We start from the raw sequence: 16,479 nt of genomic DNA on the forward strand, positions 1-16,479 counted from the left end.
GCGAAAACGAGCTGTGACGCGTCCACCTCCATAACATTTGAAAATCTATGCTGTGACCTAGTTTTCAGTTCTTTGCTATGGTTTCTCATTGATTTGGTTATGTTACACCTGTTGTTAATTTGGTTTCATTCACCTGTGTATTTAAGCCCTGTGTTTCTTTCAGTTCTACCAGAAAGACTCGGGAGAGTAAATACGGTGACAATTATCCATTTATTAACAACCCAGCAAGCAATAAAGTTCTTTGGCGTAGGCCCCGTCCGTAGCTCGCAATCTGAGGGTCCGGACTTTGCATATCCCGCCTGAAGATCAAGGCAGGGGCGCAGCCGACCCCCTGTGAGGTATGGAAGGGACCATCCTGGTGGTGGTGGGGAGGATGGAAGGGACCATCCTGGTGGTGGTGGGGAGGATGGAGGGGAGGATTCGACTTGGAGGTGGAGGGGAGGATTCGACTTGGAGGTGGTGGGGAGGATGGTGGTGAATTGGAGCGTCAGCATCTGCGAACTCAGACATGAGTAAGTGACCAATCTTTTATACCACACGTATTGGAATGTGATTGGACAGATAAAGGTACAGCGACGTAACAATTAAGTCTTCCCGGCAGAACTTATGCTAAAGCATCCATTTCGTGATTACACCGGTTGTTCGGTTTCCTTTCCATAATGTTCTGAAAATCATAAAAAATGTTACATAATAAATGCAACTATTTCTCAACTAATGTTTTCGTTATACAAAGATTATAACTGTATTGAAGGAGTACATTTATAGAAGAGCAACTATTCATAATGATCTGCAGGAAATGACTTCATGGAGAGCTATTTGCCAGCACTTTTTTTTTTTTGCAACGATTTCGATTTTACAGGATATCACATGTTCTTGACCACAGTGGTCTAAAAGAAAAAGCTCAAAAGCAGAAGTTCAGAATAGTAATGTCTACTTGAAGAAACAACTAATAATAATCTCTTAACACCAGCAGACTGAAAGTCTTATTACGGCAATATGAAAACACCCGGGAAACATGGAATGGACAGAGAAGATGAAGAAGAGATGAATATCTATGTTAATACTGATCCTATAATTAGATTTGGTGTCGGGACAGAAACAGAGAACTCGGACATCATGAGACACCAAACGCCTCAACACACAGGTACTGAGATTCATATTATCTTATCACGCACATTTGAGTAATACAAGTAATTAATATCTTCATATGTGGTGTTCAGGAAGTGTTTGTGTGAGGATCAGAAGCTCCAGAACAGTGTGTCTGGTGCTGCTGTGTGTTCTTCTGCTGACTGCAGTCCTAGTGCTGTGTGTCCACATCCATACAAAGAGCACAAACTACACAGAAGAGAGAGATGGGCTACTAAACCACATTACCAATCTCACAGAAGAGAGAGATGGGCTAATAATAAAGAACAAAAACCTGACCAATGAGAGAGACCAGCTAAGAAATCATATTCAGAGTCATGGTAAAGTTTCTTTAATCTGTGTAGTTATTTTCTAAACAGCAGACATTTTTAACGCATGATGGAGTTGGGTTGTGCTCTCAGTAACTTTCAGTAACAGTGTTATATTCTATAAGTTTACTATCTGATATAAGTTACTGACAGGTGAGTGTAAATGGGAATAAAAAGCTAACAGCTAAACTGCTTATTTACAGATGGATGGACTTACTATAAGTCCAGTTTTTACTACATGTCAACTGAGACGAAGAGCTGGACTGAGAGCAGAAGATACTGTAGAGAGAGAGGAGCAGATCTGATCATCATAAACAATACAGAGAAACAAGTTAGTTTGAGTGAGTGAGTGTGTGTGTGTGTGTGTGTGTGTGTGTGTGTGTGTGTGTGTGTGTGTGTGTGTGTGTGTGTGTGTGTGTGTGTGTGTGTGTGTGTGTGTGTGTGTGTGTGTGTGTGTCTGTGTGTCTGTGTGTGTGTGTCTGTGTGTCTGTGTGATGGGTAGGTTTAGGGGTAGGGTTAAGTCAAGTCATCTTCATTTATATAGCGCTTTTAACAATGTAGATTGTTTCAAAGCGGCTTTACAGTAATAAACTGATAAGAAACAGAGATTGTTTTGTCTTTACAGCGGTTCTTGAATAAAGATATTTTCCAGCTAAAAGTTAGTTTTGATTGATTCACTCCGTCGCAAGGATCAATACAGGGTTCTTGCAGGTTTCAGTAAGTCAAATTTAAGACCTTTTTAAGACATTTTAAGACCATAAAGATTTCAATTTAAGACCTACATGACGCATTAACCAGCAAATAACAAATACAATTAGCATCGATATGCACTTTTTGTTTACATAAACATTAAAATAATAACGTAAAAAATGATGGCTAGATTTTAAAAGAGTGTCTTGCAACATGTTATCTACTAATATGTACAAGTTCAAATAAAGTTTTGACAAAAAAGGTTTTATAAAAAGATAAACCTCACGTATTTCAACCTTTAAATAATCTTTTATAGAATGTGTCAAAAAAAAGATAAATGACTGACATGTACAATGCATATTAGCTTATCTTTTATTATTAATAGTAAGATTTGGTCCGATTTTCCCGTTGCGTCTGTCGTTGCTATGCAACCATGCACTACGCTCTCCACAACGACAAAGAAGTTTTAGTAGCTAGCTAATGGATTTCCACCACTGATAAACGCTTGCTGTAGGCAGCCATTATTTATTTACGGAGAAGAGAAAAACACCTGTAGTGTTTGGGTGCACGGTGCACCCCCATCCTTCATGTTGACTGAGCTTTCAATGTTGTTACGGAAAGGGTGAAGCGGATTGGGTGGTTCTTGTCACATGACCTAAAAGTTGAGCTTTTTTTTGTTTTTGTTTTATCCGTTTATATACTGTCTATGGTTTTATCTCGCTCCGCCTGGAAAAAACGGCCGCATTGCTTCTAATATGAGTGCGCTTGGCGCGCGCCTAAATTTGAAGTAACGAACTTGAGCGCGCAAAAGACGCAATATGTGAACGGCCTCTTGGCGAGCTACCGCCAATCAGGGCACGAGCTACTGGTAGCCCGCGAGCGACGTGTTGGAGACCCCTGCTACAGCTCCGCTTTGTAGGCTACGACTCGATACTTTTTTGCTACTTTGTAATAACTTTCTGTGGCCAGCATTTCAGGAAATGAACGAGGGTAAAACCTTTTTAAGACCTGACTAAATTAAATTTAAGACCTCGGCTGAAAATCTGGCCATTTTTAAGACGTTTTAAGGCCTTAAATTTAAAGTTCAGAATTTTAGACTTTTTAAGACTTTTTAAGAACCCACGGGAACCCTGTCAATAGTTATTAAATTAGAGGCCGCTAAGACAACACCGTTCTCTCTACAGACTTTAAACGCGAACCTGTGAGAAACGCTGATGGCGCTTACTTGCCCATTAAGAATTAATTCTATAGTTATGCGCATTTGAATATATGTGCGCAGGTTTGTAATTCCCTACAAACCAAGCCTTAAACGACTTGTCTGGCCTTAAAACTTGTCTGGCACTTCAGCACTGCGTTGTCATCGGGTCCAGACGAAGGTCCTTTGTCAGATCTGGATACGGCCTGGATCCGGCAGGCTGCGGGAAAACCTCGGATAAACAAAGACACTAAAATTAGCATAGATACCATTCTTATTATGATGTAACGAGTACATCAGGATTTATGGGAAGTGTTCCCAGTTCCTGCTGACCTAATCTATGCAGCCTAACATTGAATTATAGAAGTCTATAATGTATAATGTGAATGCTAGGTCAAAGAGATGTGTCTTTAATCTAGCTTTGAACTGACAGAGTGTGTCTGCTTCCCGACAATGGTAGGAAGACTGTTCCAAAGTTTTGGTGCTACAGAGGAAAATGATCTACCGCCAGCAGTCGATTTTGATATTCTAGGTATTATTAACTGGCCGGAAATTTGAGATCACAATAGACGTGAAGGACTATAATGCGTTAAGAGCTCGCTCAAGTACTGCGGAAGTAATCAGCAATATTTAAAAATCTATACAATGTTTAATAGGGAGCCAATGCAGTGTTGACAGAACGTTGACAGAATGGTCATACTTACTGGTTGCTGCATTTTGAACTAGCTGTAGTTTGTTTATTAAGCGTGCAGGGCAACCACCCAGTAGAGCATTACAATAATCTAGCCTTGAGGTCATGAACGCATTAACTAATTGTTCCGCATTTGTCAATGAGAGCATATGGCGTAATAGGGCCAGCGCTCCGCACACGCACATCACGCACCAAGTGATTGGGGGGGCACCAAAAAATCTGGGTCGTGAAAAATAATCACAATAGGTTACTAGTATAAATAACAAATAAAATATGTCTAAAGCATATTAATATACAAAAGAAATACAAAAGTAGTCCAAAGAGACCAAATTAGTCGAGAAAAGGGTGAATCTCCTTTGCCAGTCTCCCTCTGGTGCCCCCCCCCCCTTACCCACCTCCCAGTGGTCTGTTCGATTACGCCTCAATTAATATCAAATTTGGCAGACACCGACCTCAGACATGGCCTCGAAAAGGCACCAAGAGTCGGGGCGGAATAAAGAAAAGACAGCGGGATGATGCTCGCGCGTCGCTTGCAGGTAAGACAATGTTTTAAATAAAAATGTTAGTTTTGTAGCGCCCTTGTGTCGTGTATGCATGTCCAGGGGCGTCGCTGGTAGTGCAAAAGATCCGGGGCTTTAGCCCTGCATGTCGAGTCTTTTATTTTAACGGGGGTTTCTTCCCCGGGAAATTTTGAAACTTGGGCTGTTAAAGATGCAGTTAGTTTGTTTGAGAAGGAAAGGAAGGCCAATCGTTGGGGTCCTCATCGTCATATTTGAATGACAAATAAAGCTAATTTTCCCCCTGGGTAGGCTATTACGTTACAGATGTGTGCATTAGTGCATTAGTGCAGAACGTTCTCTATTGTAATTTCTTCGCTTCAATAAAATGTCTATCTGCCTCTCGGTAAGGTGAACTTTAGAAAAACCCTGCAACTGAACGTCATGTGATTTTGCCAAGCATTTGTGCTTAGGGCACCCAAATGGCTAGCGCCGGCCCTGCGTAATTTAGATATATTTTTAAGATGAAAAAATGCGGTTTTACAGATACTAGACACGTGACTTTCAAATGAAAGATTGGTATCAAAGAGCACACCCAGGTTCCTAACCGACGACAAAGACTTAACAGAGCGGCTGCTGTCTGTCTAACCGCATCAAGTGTTAGACAGTATTCTAGGTTATTACGTGTGGAAGTTTTTTGTCCAATAATTAGAATCTTTGTTTTTTCAGAATTGAGTAGTAGGAAATTTCTAGTCATCCAGTTTTTTATATCAGCTATGCATTTGGTTAATTTTGTGAATTGGCAGGTTTTGTTAGGTTTTGAAGAAATATACAGCTGAGTATCGTCGGCATAACAGTGAAAGCTAATTCCATGTTTCCTAATGATATCTCCTAATGGTAGCATGTACAGAGTGAACAGCAACGGTCCTAGTACTGAGCCTTGTGGTACTCCATACTGAACTTGTTATCGATAAGACATCTCTTCATTTACTGCTACAAACTGATAACGGTCAGATGAGTATGATTTAAACCATGCTAGTGCAATTCCACTAATGCCAACATAATGTTCGAGTCTATTTAAAAGAATGTTGTGGTCGATAGTGTCAAATGCAGCACGAAGATCAAGTAACACCAGATCAAGAGCTACAACCATGATCGGATGATAAGAGCTAATCATTTGTGACTCTAACGAGAGCTGTCTCGGTACTATGGTACGGTCTAAATCCGGACTGAAAATCCTCGCAGATATCATTTCTTTCTAGAAAGGAACACAGTTGTGAGGATACTGCTTTTTCTAATATCTTTGACAGAAAAGGCAGATTCGAGATTGGCCTGTAATTGACAAATTTTGTATGATCAAGTTGCGTTTTTTTAACAAGTGGTTTAATCATAGCCAGCTTGAAGGTTTTTGGTACGTATCCTAGAGACAAAGACAAATTAATGATATTAAGAAGAGATTCTGTGACATCAGGAAACATCTCTTTCAGTAGTTTAGTCGTTATAGGGTCTGATGAAGCCTGTGCTGTAGGATAACATTTAAGGCTGTGAGTCTACTTAACCAGTGTCCCCCAAAGGAAAGCTGAGACAGTCACTTTCCTTTTGTTCTATTAAAAAAAAAAAGTATTTCATCTTTGTTGTAAGTTACTGGGGAAATTAAGCACTCACAGCCCAAATGGTTAACACCTCAACAAGCTGCCCCACGAGTTTAATGACGAGGGGAGGGGCTGCTTCAGAGTAGCAAGCAGACTGAGTAGAAGCTGAGTAATATTGTTAACTTGGCTAAAGTTCTTTTTGTTTTTCCTACACTCTTTTATCTAATGTCCATGCTTACCACAGTAATAACAACTCTCTTAGGACATTTTCGTTTCTGTTGATTCTCTGTGTTGACCTTAAAGGATGGTGCTGCAATTCAGAACATCAGAGTCTCTTTCCCAAGTGGCTAACCTCTCCAAGTTGTTTTGCAGGGTTCTAGTGGACCATTTTAAGTCTAAGAAAGGCAATCCCTTTCTATGTTCTGACAAAAGACCATCAAACCATGTGCGAACTAAAGGGGCCAGTATCATCTAGCACCTTCTCTGAAGTGTCAGCTATCCCACTGTATGCTGCAGCTGACTGACAAAATCTTTCAGTGTACTCACTAACAGTTTCATCCTTCTTCTGTACACAACTAGTGATCTTTGACCAGTCCATGTGTGGTCCAACAATGTTCTTTAGAATTTTCAAAACACGTTCTCTCAAATCACCTTTACTGGCATGTAGTAGTTCAGAAGTAACAGCAGACTCAAAACGGTTGAATTCAGATTCAGTTAGAATTTGTGACATCAGCTGTGTGACTTCTGCCAACGACATGTCGTAGAGATGCATTTTGCTAATAAATGCTCTTCTAAATTCAGAAAAATGTGTGCGTGCTGAGGGTAAGCTCTGTGATAGTATCTCTATAACTTTAGGACCTAAAGTTGAATTGACTGCTTGTAACTGCAGTACGGAGGTTGCAGATGGAACTGTATCAACCCCTTTTCCCCCTACTCTGAGCCTTTTGTCTTGCTCCACACACTTCAACTGCATTCACATCTTTATTAATCAATTCAGCATCGACATTGTCCTTTATTCTATAAAAAGATTGTAAATCAGGATTGCTTTCATCTGACTGTTGGTCTTCAGAGTCACATTTGGTTAAGGCCTTGTTATGGCCCACCTTTTCTGAGACAGGACATTCGAGTGTGCAATTGTCTGTTCATTTAACTTAGCAATACACAGAGCTTGTTCTTGGGCAATGGATAAGCTAAATTCTCTGTGGCAGCAGATAATGCCTTTTATGTTTTTCTTCCTGATACATGCACCTAACACCGTCTTGCATTCTTCAATAGACCATACTTGTTCTGGGTGAACACCAAATTTCTTTGTCAAATCCAATCTGACTGACTCAGTCACTATGGAGTCCATGTGCTTTCCTAACAATGACTTGAACTCACTGTCTGACCATAAAGGGGTAGCAGCCTACGTCATTTGGGAGTCATTTGTGCAAAGCCAATCTAAGTGAAATATTCTTCTCTTGAGCTTAGGACATCTGTGGTCAGATCATTTAGGCTGCGTTTACACTTGGCATTAACATGCGATCACCATGATCCGATCAAGCAGATCGGATCATTAGCCAATCAGGACACTGTGCGTTTACATTTGTTCATATTAAGTAGCCTCTGTATCTGGATCACCGATCGGATTTCTGTTTCCTGCATAATATTTAAATTAGGTCTGTAGCACGACACCAATAAGAGTAAAGAATATACAAATTAAGGAATGTCCCAATTGCTTTCACTCACTCACTTTTCTTTCCTGTGCAATCTCCATCCTTAAATCAAATTACGTTTTTTGAATGAAGCAATATTTCCAGAGTTGATCATACAAAAATAACCATGGTTAAGTCACATCATCGATCATCGGGGTTTACGGTTATAGCATGCAATGACTATATTAACAGAAATGGGAGTTTAATAAACATGCTAAAAACAATAAAAACATTCAACATTTAAAACATAAATCAATAAAAAGTTTATTCCTATTATTCCTCTGGCAAAGCAGGGCACGCTCTTCATTAAGATCTCATGCCTCACAGTTGTCAGGCGATCGCCTCTTCAGATCATGTTGCACAATTTAAATGAAAAATGATACACACAGTATCATGTAAGTCTAAATAAACTGGTTTAAATATTGACGTTTATTGTAAGGTTCAAATAAATGTACTTTATTGACTAAACTGCGTCTGGCCATTATTTTCTGACAGCCACGTGGAAAGACTGGGCGGGGATTTATATGACGTCCACCTGTGAATGCAGACACGATGGCTGGATTGCGTTTACATTACACTGAGATCCTATCACAATGCGTCCTCGACTACCTCCGAAACTGGACACGCTGATCGGATAACATTCCGATCAGAAGCGCGTTTACACTCGTCTCTTCAATGTGTATGTGGACAACATCCAGATACAGGTCGCATGTTAATGCCAAGTGTACACGCAGCCTTAGTCAGGATCTCATCTGTGACACTTCGACTTCCATCAAAAGGCAGATCTTCCTTACAGGCCATTCCAGCTGACCCGTTTTTGTTTTCAGCAGCACTGAGCGGACGAAACCTTTCTTGTCAGGGTACGTCTGCGTAATTTTTCCCATCAGCCAGGACCCTCGTGGAGCGACAGGATCCATTATGACTACAATGTCTCCAACGTAAAAACTTCTTTTTGGTCTCATCCACTTCTGTCTCTCCTGGAGTAGCGGTAAGTATTCCCTCACCCAGTGCTACCAAAAGAGATCAGATAGAAACTGCACCTGCCTCCATCTTCTCTTCAGATACAGGTCATCCTTACAAAAGAGCCCAGGAGGCAGGTGTAGCTTTGACTTTAAGAGCGGGATGTGGTTGGATGTAAGAGCTTCGAGGTCATTCGCATCATCAGAGGCCTTTGTGATGGGATGACTATTGAGAATGGTTTCGACTTTGCAAAGAATGGTATGAAAACCTTCATCATCCAGTGTTTGGAGTCTGAGCGTGGAAGAGAGGACCTTTTCGCAAGATGAATAAGATGCTCCCAAACCCATCCTTGATGTGAAATGTGAAATGTATTCTCAGTGGAAATACAAATAATGCAAGCTTATGGCTTCCTGAAACCTAAACTGTGTTTACGTCAAGCTTCACGTTGCACTTCACAATGTGCTTACGTTTACATCAAACGTGAACTCGACTCTCATGCCCGTGCTGGTGACAGTTGGCCGGAAGCGCAAAGATGAGTAAAGTACGAGAACATTTCTTTAATTAATACATAGGGTAATACAGAATAGCAAGAAACATGGGATTCCTGATTCATTCATTAGAAATAATGAAAAAGAAGAAGAGGAACAAGAGGAGGAAGAAACCAAGCAAGATAAATAGAAAATGGGACAAAACATGCTACTTGTAATGTATAGTTTTGTTTTGGGTCTAGGCATGTTTCCTGTCCTGCCATGTGCTTCCCTATTCTCTTGTGTCATGTTGTCATTGGTTAATTGTCTTGATTGTGTTCACAGGTGTGTCTTGTTTGGTCTTGTGCATTTAAGCCCTCATGTTTGCCATGCATCTTTGGCTGCGTTTACACTTGACATTAACATGCGATCACCGTGATGCGATCAAGCGCCAATCAGGACACGGTGCATTTACACCTGTCCACATCAAGTGGCTTCTGTATCTGGATAACAGATCAGATCTCACAGGAAAAAAAAGAATGGCTTCGGTGCAAAGTCGACCTGAAGTGGTGGGTTTTCTTTTAAAAACTGTTTCCAGTCGGGGGACATTTTACAAATCCTGCAAAATGAGGAGGATGAAGAGGCTGTAAGTAGGCTACTAATAATGTGGATAGATGACGTAATGGAAACGGTTCAGAGAAATGTATGGATCCGAGAACGTTAACCAGCTGTGGTGGGAAAATGCGTGTTCTTTACAGGCAATGAATGGTTCTGCAACTTTTGGATGCGAAGGCAAACATTTCAGTATATTTGCGATGTACTTCGCACTCGAGTGTATTGCAAAACCAGACAGCTCTCAGTTCCGGAGAGAGGAGGGGGAATAACGACAGTGGTTTTGTGTGATGTCCACTTGAATGCAGACACGATGGCTGGATTGCGTTTATATTACACTGATGTAACCAGGTGGTAAATACCCTTAAAGTTTTTTTTTTTTTTCTTGCATGTTAAAATCTTTTATTTCATTGTCATTTACGGTTTAATTATAAAGACGGGAAAAAACCTATTACCTGTAGGCCTACTTCCCTGGAGTCATCAACAGGTGGCACTTTCGACTCAGTTATTTGGTGAGACGTGCATCGGGCAGTGCGAGGAGAGAGACACGCACTCTCTGGAAATTGTAGAGGATTTAAGGTAATCCATACGGAGCCCCTAAAGGGACGTGGTGGTGGAATTTTTTTAGGATGGGAGAACATTTTTTTTTTCAAATCTTTTGCGTTCCCTCGCAAAACTTTTGCGTTCCTCCGAGAAACTTTGCGTTCCCAATTAAATTGATAAACCACATTTGAAAATAATTTGTTTTTATTTTACATCATTAAATTAATAAACTTAAAGTAAATAGAAACCCCTAATGTGTTCCTGGTGGTAAAAATAAATCCCTGGTCACACTGAGATCCAATCACAATGCGTCCTCGACTACCTCCGAACCTGGAACGCTGATCGGATCACATTCCCATCAGAAGCGCGTTTACACTTGTCTTTTTAATGCGTATATGGACAACATCCGGATACAGGTCACATGTTAATGCCAAGTGGAAATGCAGCCTATGTCTAGTATTGGCCCTGTAACCACTGTGTGGTAAGTTGTTTCTGTTTATGTTAATGGTTAAGTCTTTGTGTTGTATTTTGCTCATGTTTGGATATAAATAAACTACACTTGGGTTCTTCTGCAACTCGCCTCCAGTGGACTCCATTACACTACTTTCTGTCAGGATTTTAGTATTTTAAATGAAAAGGTGATTAGAAAAATAATTTAAATGATTAAGAAGTGTTAAAATCTGTTTTGAATTAAGTTGTTTTTCAAATAATGGTTCCAAAGTCAAGTGATATCAGATTGTATGTATTTTTTTGTACTTCATGGAAGAAGAGGGTAATAAGCACCGCTTTTATTTACAGCTCGCAGATGTCACACTCAGCCTGTAACTTCATGGAACAAAAATTGGTAGTACTTATAAATATGTACAGTACAGTAGTATAGCACAGTATAAATAATGTGATAATTTTCCTGGTTGTTACCCCTTTATTCCCTAAACTTTACATATTGATCCCTTATACCTACACGTATATACTTTATAGGTACACTGTAATTACAGAAAGGTACGCCGTAAATTTGTTTTACTTTCGCAGTACTTTGCTGGCTGTAATCTAAAGCGTTACAGAAATGTGCAACTGTTTCATCTGCCCAGGATTTTGTGAAGAACATGTGTGGTTCTGCTATAGTCTGGATTGGTCTGACTGACAGTGATGAGGAGGGCAGGTGGAAATGGGTTGATAACAGCACACTGACCTCTGGGTGAGAAGTCACTAAAATGAACTGATTATTATCTAATAAATTATTCTCACATTCAGTAGCCTATCATATCACACAGAAAGCATCACTGGACATCTAATGTTGATCTGTATTTTCAGGTTCTGGGTGTCTGGTGAGCCTAATGGAGATACAGTAGAGGACTGTGCTGTGACTGCGGATCATAACAAAAAGTGGCCAACTTTATCCGGGTGGATTGATATTGCATGTAATGCAGCTTTTCAATGGATCTGTGAGAAGAGAATATCACACATCGATTTGATGCAAGTTTAACAGAACAAAACTTATGTAATAATTGATTATTATCTAAAGCAGTGTTTCTCAACCTTGTTCCTGGGGGACACTCTCAACTGCACATTTTGAATGTTTCCTTTGTCAGACACCCATTTCATGGCCTGGAGTTTCTTATAAAGAGCTGATGAGTTGAATCAGATGTGTTATTAGGTATACAGACACATATAATGTGCAAAATTGAACTTGTTATGGCAAGATTTTATATTTCATTGACTTGTTTTATGTTTCATTGCCATTTGCAGTACGGTGTGAGAACAGGGAATTGCGCTCAGATTTATGTGTTTATGTACCTGGGGAGGCAGAAGGGGGAGACATTCCAGAAAACAGACGAACAAGGACCTCTGACCTAGATGTCAGAAGGCCATTTGGTGCTGGGGGAGCTTAGTTGCCCAACTAGTGACGTAAACTAGATATGGTTCCTTTGTCTATGAAAACTACTGGAAGGAAGGCTCTGGGGGGAAGAAGACCTAGGAAGAGCTAGGATAAAAAGGTGGTTCAGTCTGTCTGGGGGTGTGTCACTCTTCTGCACAGGGTAACAACTGTGTATTAGACTGCTCCTATTCTTGCAAGAATAAATACTTCTCTTTTTATAATTTGACTCTGAGGGCCCTATTTTAACGATCTGAAACGCAAGTGTCAAAGTGCAAAGCGCAAGTAACTTTGTGGGCGGATCCCGGCGCTGTTGCTATTTTCCCGGCGGGATAAATGACTCTTGCGCCCGACGCAAATCTAAAAGGGGTTGGTCTGAAGTAGCTTCATTATTCATAGGTGTGGTTTGGGCGTAACGTGAAATAAACCAATCAGAGCGTCCTCTCACATTCCCTTTAAGAGCCGGCGCGCTTGTTCCATGGCGGATTGCTATTATAACGGCGGATTTGCCGGCGCACAGCCGAGGAAACCGACGTTCTCGTCAGGACCGTAAAACACAGAGAAGTGACATTGGGGATGATGGGAGAAACCCACCCAAATTAGCTTCGGTTAAACAGGCGTATAATTTGGGTAGTAAATGTGTAGCTCAATCTAGATTGTTTTATTTTTTTTATCTAGATAGATCTTTTTCACATCTTCACGGACACAACAATGATTTCCCTCGTGTGTTAATATTTTTCCTTGTAATAATGTATGATTTGCAAAAATGAAAACTGCTGCATCTGTTTATATTAGAGAATCAAAGTGGATGCGCGTTAACATTATGGCCAAGCACGCGCCCTTAAAATACCATATCACTAACGCGCAACCCGACACTGTCTTTAGACTGTTTTTTTCCTGGTCAATGGCGCAATTGCTGTCTAAAACTGGAAAATAGCACCATGGAAGTTTTGCGCCGGAACACGCCTCCTCTTTGCGCTGAACCGCCCCCGCGGGCGCAAGTTTATTTCCTAATTTACCGACGTGCGTCTGTGGAGGGAAAAGTCCGCTGTGCGCGGGTGCAAAATAGGAATGACACATGCGTCGGTGTTCAAAGTCAATTGCGCTGGGTGCAAGATAGGGCCCTGAGTGTCTCTTACGCAGTGATGTTTGTTTGATGAATTTTTGCCACAACAAACTCTAAAAATAACTTGCAAAGTGAACTTCACCGAGTATTCTGCCATATAAGGAAGTGAACATCTTCAGTTATTATTATCTGTACATTATTCAGTTCTACATCACCAGTCATTGCGCATCAGTCCTCTATGAAGAAAGAAGTTTCAATAAAACAAAGGCGTTAAAAAGGAGTTGAGGCTCCGGCTTGAGGCACATTATGAGATGTTTCAACTGTAATTGCTCACCATCAGCATTAACAGGTGTTTGTCCATCAAACCGGTGTGTATATTTCTAATTTATTGCAGTGCACATGCGGGAACTGTATTAACTGTATCAATAAGTGCATAGGTCAGCCAAGCACTAACATGATGTGAAGGATGTAACATTAAAATTTGCAAAAAAAATCTTGCTCCATCCTTTATCTTTACTCAAATTATTAAGAACAACAGACAATCTTCATTAATAGACACAGTTTCAGGTAATACCCAGCAAACATTTGGACGTTTAATGACCGTTGAAAAGACGTCCATCAGACACGTCCAGTCATGGTTGAAAAATAGTTCCAAAATGAAAGTTAAACGGACGTCATCTGACCGTGATTTCCACGTCTCTTCTGCGCGTCCCTGGACGTCTAAATGCGTCGTCATCTGTGTTTAAATGTGTTGCTGCATAATTTAAGTGTATATTATTATAAGCCTACATATAAAATAATCACAGACCTATTGTGTAACATCCTGAAAGGCAATCACGTGTTTAGGTTTACACATCTTAACAAAGGTTCTAAAAAGGTCCAAAATTGGTCCAGTCAGACCTGAACGTCAATAAAACGTTTTAATCACGTGTACATCACAAACAAGAACACATTATTTGTGGACATAAGCAAAAAAGAAGCATGTTCTGATTTAGCACATTTTATGGTCCTTGAACAGCTAAAATGTCTCTTTATTGTTTTCAATTTTTAGCATTTGTTAACCAAACTAAAATACCAATTACAAAATACTGAATTATAAAGGGATAGTTCAGCCAAAAATTAGAATTCTGTCATTTACTCACCCTCATGTTCCAAACCTGTATGAGTTTCTTTCTTCTGCTGAACACAAAAGAAGATATTTTGAAGAATGTTTGTAACCAAGCAAATAGAGCAACCATTGACTACCATTATTGGAGAAAAAAATATTATGGTAGTTAATGGGAAGCGACATCTGCTTGGTTACAAACATTCCTCAAAACATCTTTGTGTTTAGCATAACAGCTGTGAAGTCACCGTCTATAATTCTCTTTCATTCCGTGTCTAATATTTAGACCTCAGAATGACCTAAAAATATTCTAGTGTGTATGTCAGGTAAAAAATTTTTTTTAGATATATTAAGGTTTAGATGTCTGAGTGAAAATGTAATTATCATTTAGATTATTACTGTAACTGCCCTACAGTAGCCTAAGCTTTATAGCCATTTATGTCAAGATCATATTTTTAAAACACAGCTGAGCTGTGACGTCATATGAGTGAGACGTGCCAAAAAAGTTAAATTCAAGTATGGAGAGTTTTGAGTCTGAGGAGATCCAAAATCCCCCTCAAACCGATGGCCCACAGCTATACAATTTTTAGCCTCCCAGGCGTGAGACAGATGAGGAGCCAAACAGAAATTTAAATAACTATCGAAGAAATAAATATCTGGTGTGAAGAGAACCAGTGGAGAGTTGGTCAGGTGGAAAAAGTGGACTCTGTGATACAGTGTTTTAGCACCCAGCACAAACGCAGTAATTCCATCGTGAAAATACGCCTGCATATACCCAACTAACTACCGAACTTAAATAAATAAATAAATGTCCTAATCATTCTATCACTCATACAATTATCAACAACTCAGCTCTTACATTTTTCTCAGCGACCTGGGGAGACGTAGCCTACGTCTCCCTCTTATGACGTCAAGCGATTATTTTGGGGGGAGGAGCGGTTTTAAGTAGCCTACTGAAAATAACGAACTTTTTCATCTTATATTCTGACTTTCTTTAGGTATCGAGAAACATACAAAACAATACATCAACCTGTCAAACGTGTATTTCCCCTAACTATTTTGTGTTAATCATAATTACAAATTTAACCTGACATAACGTTACACACTTTAATATCTAAAAAACGAAACAGCACAAACGAAACTTTTAACAGCACAAACGATTGAGCCTATTTTGACGACGGTTTGCGTTGGGTGGGGGGCCAACTTCACTCAGGACCATCGTGTCCGTCACCTTTGGCTAAGCCCCGCCCCCCTTAGTTACTGTTGCTACCTCCGACAACTTCATCTGGGCTCTGGTTTGGTATCAACAATGTTTATGCTGTGACGGCTCTTCCTGCTGAAATTTTATCAAACTTTTATAAAGCAGCAAATAAAGTGTCCGATAGAAGTAGGCAAAAGGGGCTCAGTGTGCGTTCGAAGGGTATATTCAAGACATACGGGTGAAACGCAAGCAACAACAAGGCATCCAAATAGAGGCAAAAGCATAACGGTCACAGTCAAAAAATTAACCACAGCATATCCTAATCGAGACGGAGGCTGGGACTAACAATATCAGGAGAAACACTGTTCATGCAAAGCTGGGAAGGTCTCTATTCACTTCTATAATCGTTATTATTTACAAAGCAAACGGACCACGCGAGTATAAAGTTGTATTTATTAGCAGCGTGTGCTAGCGTATCAACAATTAGGGCAGAGAACCGAAATCATAACATAAACCAGCATAAAACTGTCTAACTAGTATAACTTCACACACAGTAAGGTTAAAAGGTAAATGTATCTTAGAGCAAAGGTGAGCTTGTTGATCCTTGAGGGGTTTCGCTGACTGTGAGGACGTCCACACAGTTTAATCCAAAGACGACACTTGTCAGTATTTAACTTCGGTTTTGGGAAGGGGAAAAAACGGACACCACCTCCAACCTCTCTGGGAAATGCGTTTCTGTGTTACAAATGCCCCAGGCACCACGTTTAACCTTATTTTTAATAAAACGACGACGTAATAGCCTGCCGAGACCAAAAATATGAGCCGCCTACGTTGAAGTC

General features: G+C 40.2%; 1 protein-coding gene across 1 annotated transcript; it reads left to right on the top strand.

The window, feature by feature from the left end:
• Positions 1–879: 879 nt before the first annotated feature.
• Positions 880–13,819, top strand: LOC307012377 (uncharacterized protein). Its single transcript, XM_079638941.1, has 5 exons — positions 880–1,144; positions 1,221–1,466; positions 1,658–1,785; positions 11,484–11,590; positions 11,707–13,819. The coding sequence occupies exons 1-5, from the start codon at positions 997–999 to the stop codon at positions 11,876–11,878; spliced, it is 801 nt and encodes a 266-aa protein (XP_079495067.1). The 5' UTR covers positions 880–996; the 3' UTR covers positions 11,879–13,819.
• Positions 13,820–16,479: the final 2,660 nt, after the last annotated feature.

This window comes from Phoxinus phoxinus (assembly GCF_949152265.1).
Source record: "Phoxinus phoxinus genome assembly, chromosome: 16".
Classification (NCBI taxonomy): domain Eukaryota; kingdom Metazoa; phylum Chordata; class Actinopteri; order Cypriniformes; family Leuciscidae; genus Phoxinus; species Phoxinus phoxinus.

Coding starts and splice junctions, on each gene's coding strand:
- LOC307012377 (XM_079638941.1), top strand. CDS start 997: ATGAAAACACCCGGGAAACATGGAATGGACAGAGAAGATGAAGAAGAG. Junction 1,786..11,483: donor TAAACAATACAGAGAAACAA/GTTAGTTTGAGT, acceptor TCATCTGCCCAG/GATTTTGTGAAGAACATGTG. Junction 11,591..11,706: donor AACAGCACACTGACCTCTGG/GTGAGAAGTCAC, acceptor CTGTATTTTCAG/GTTCTGGGTGTCTGGTGAGC.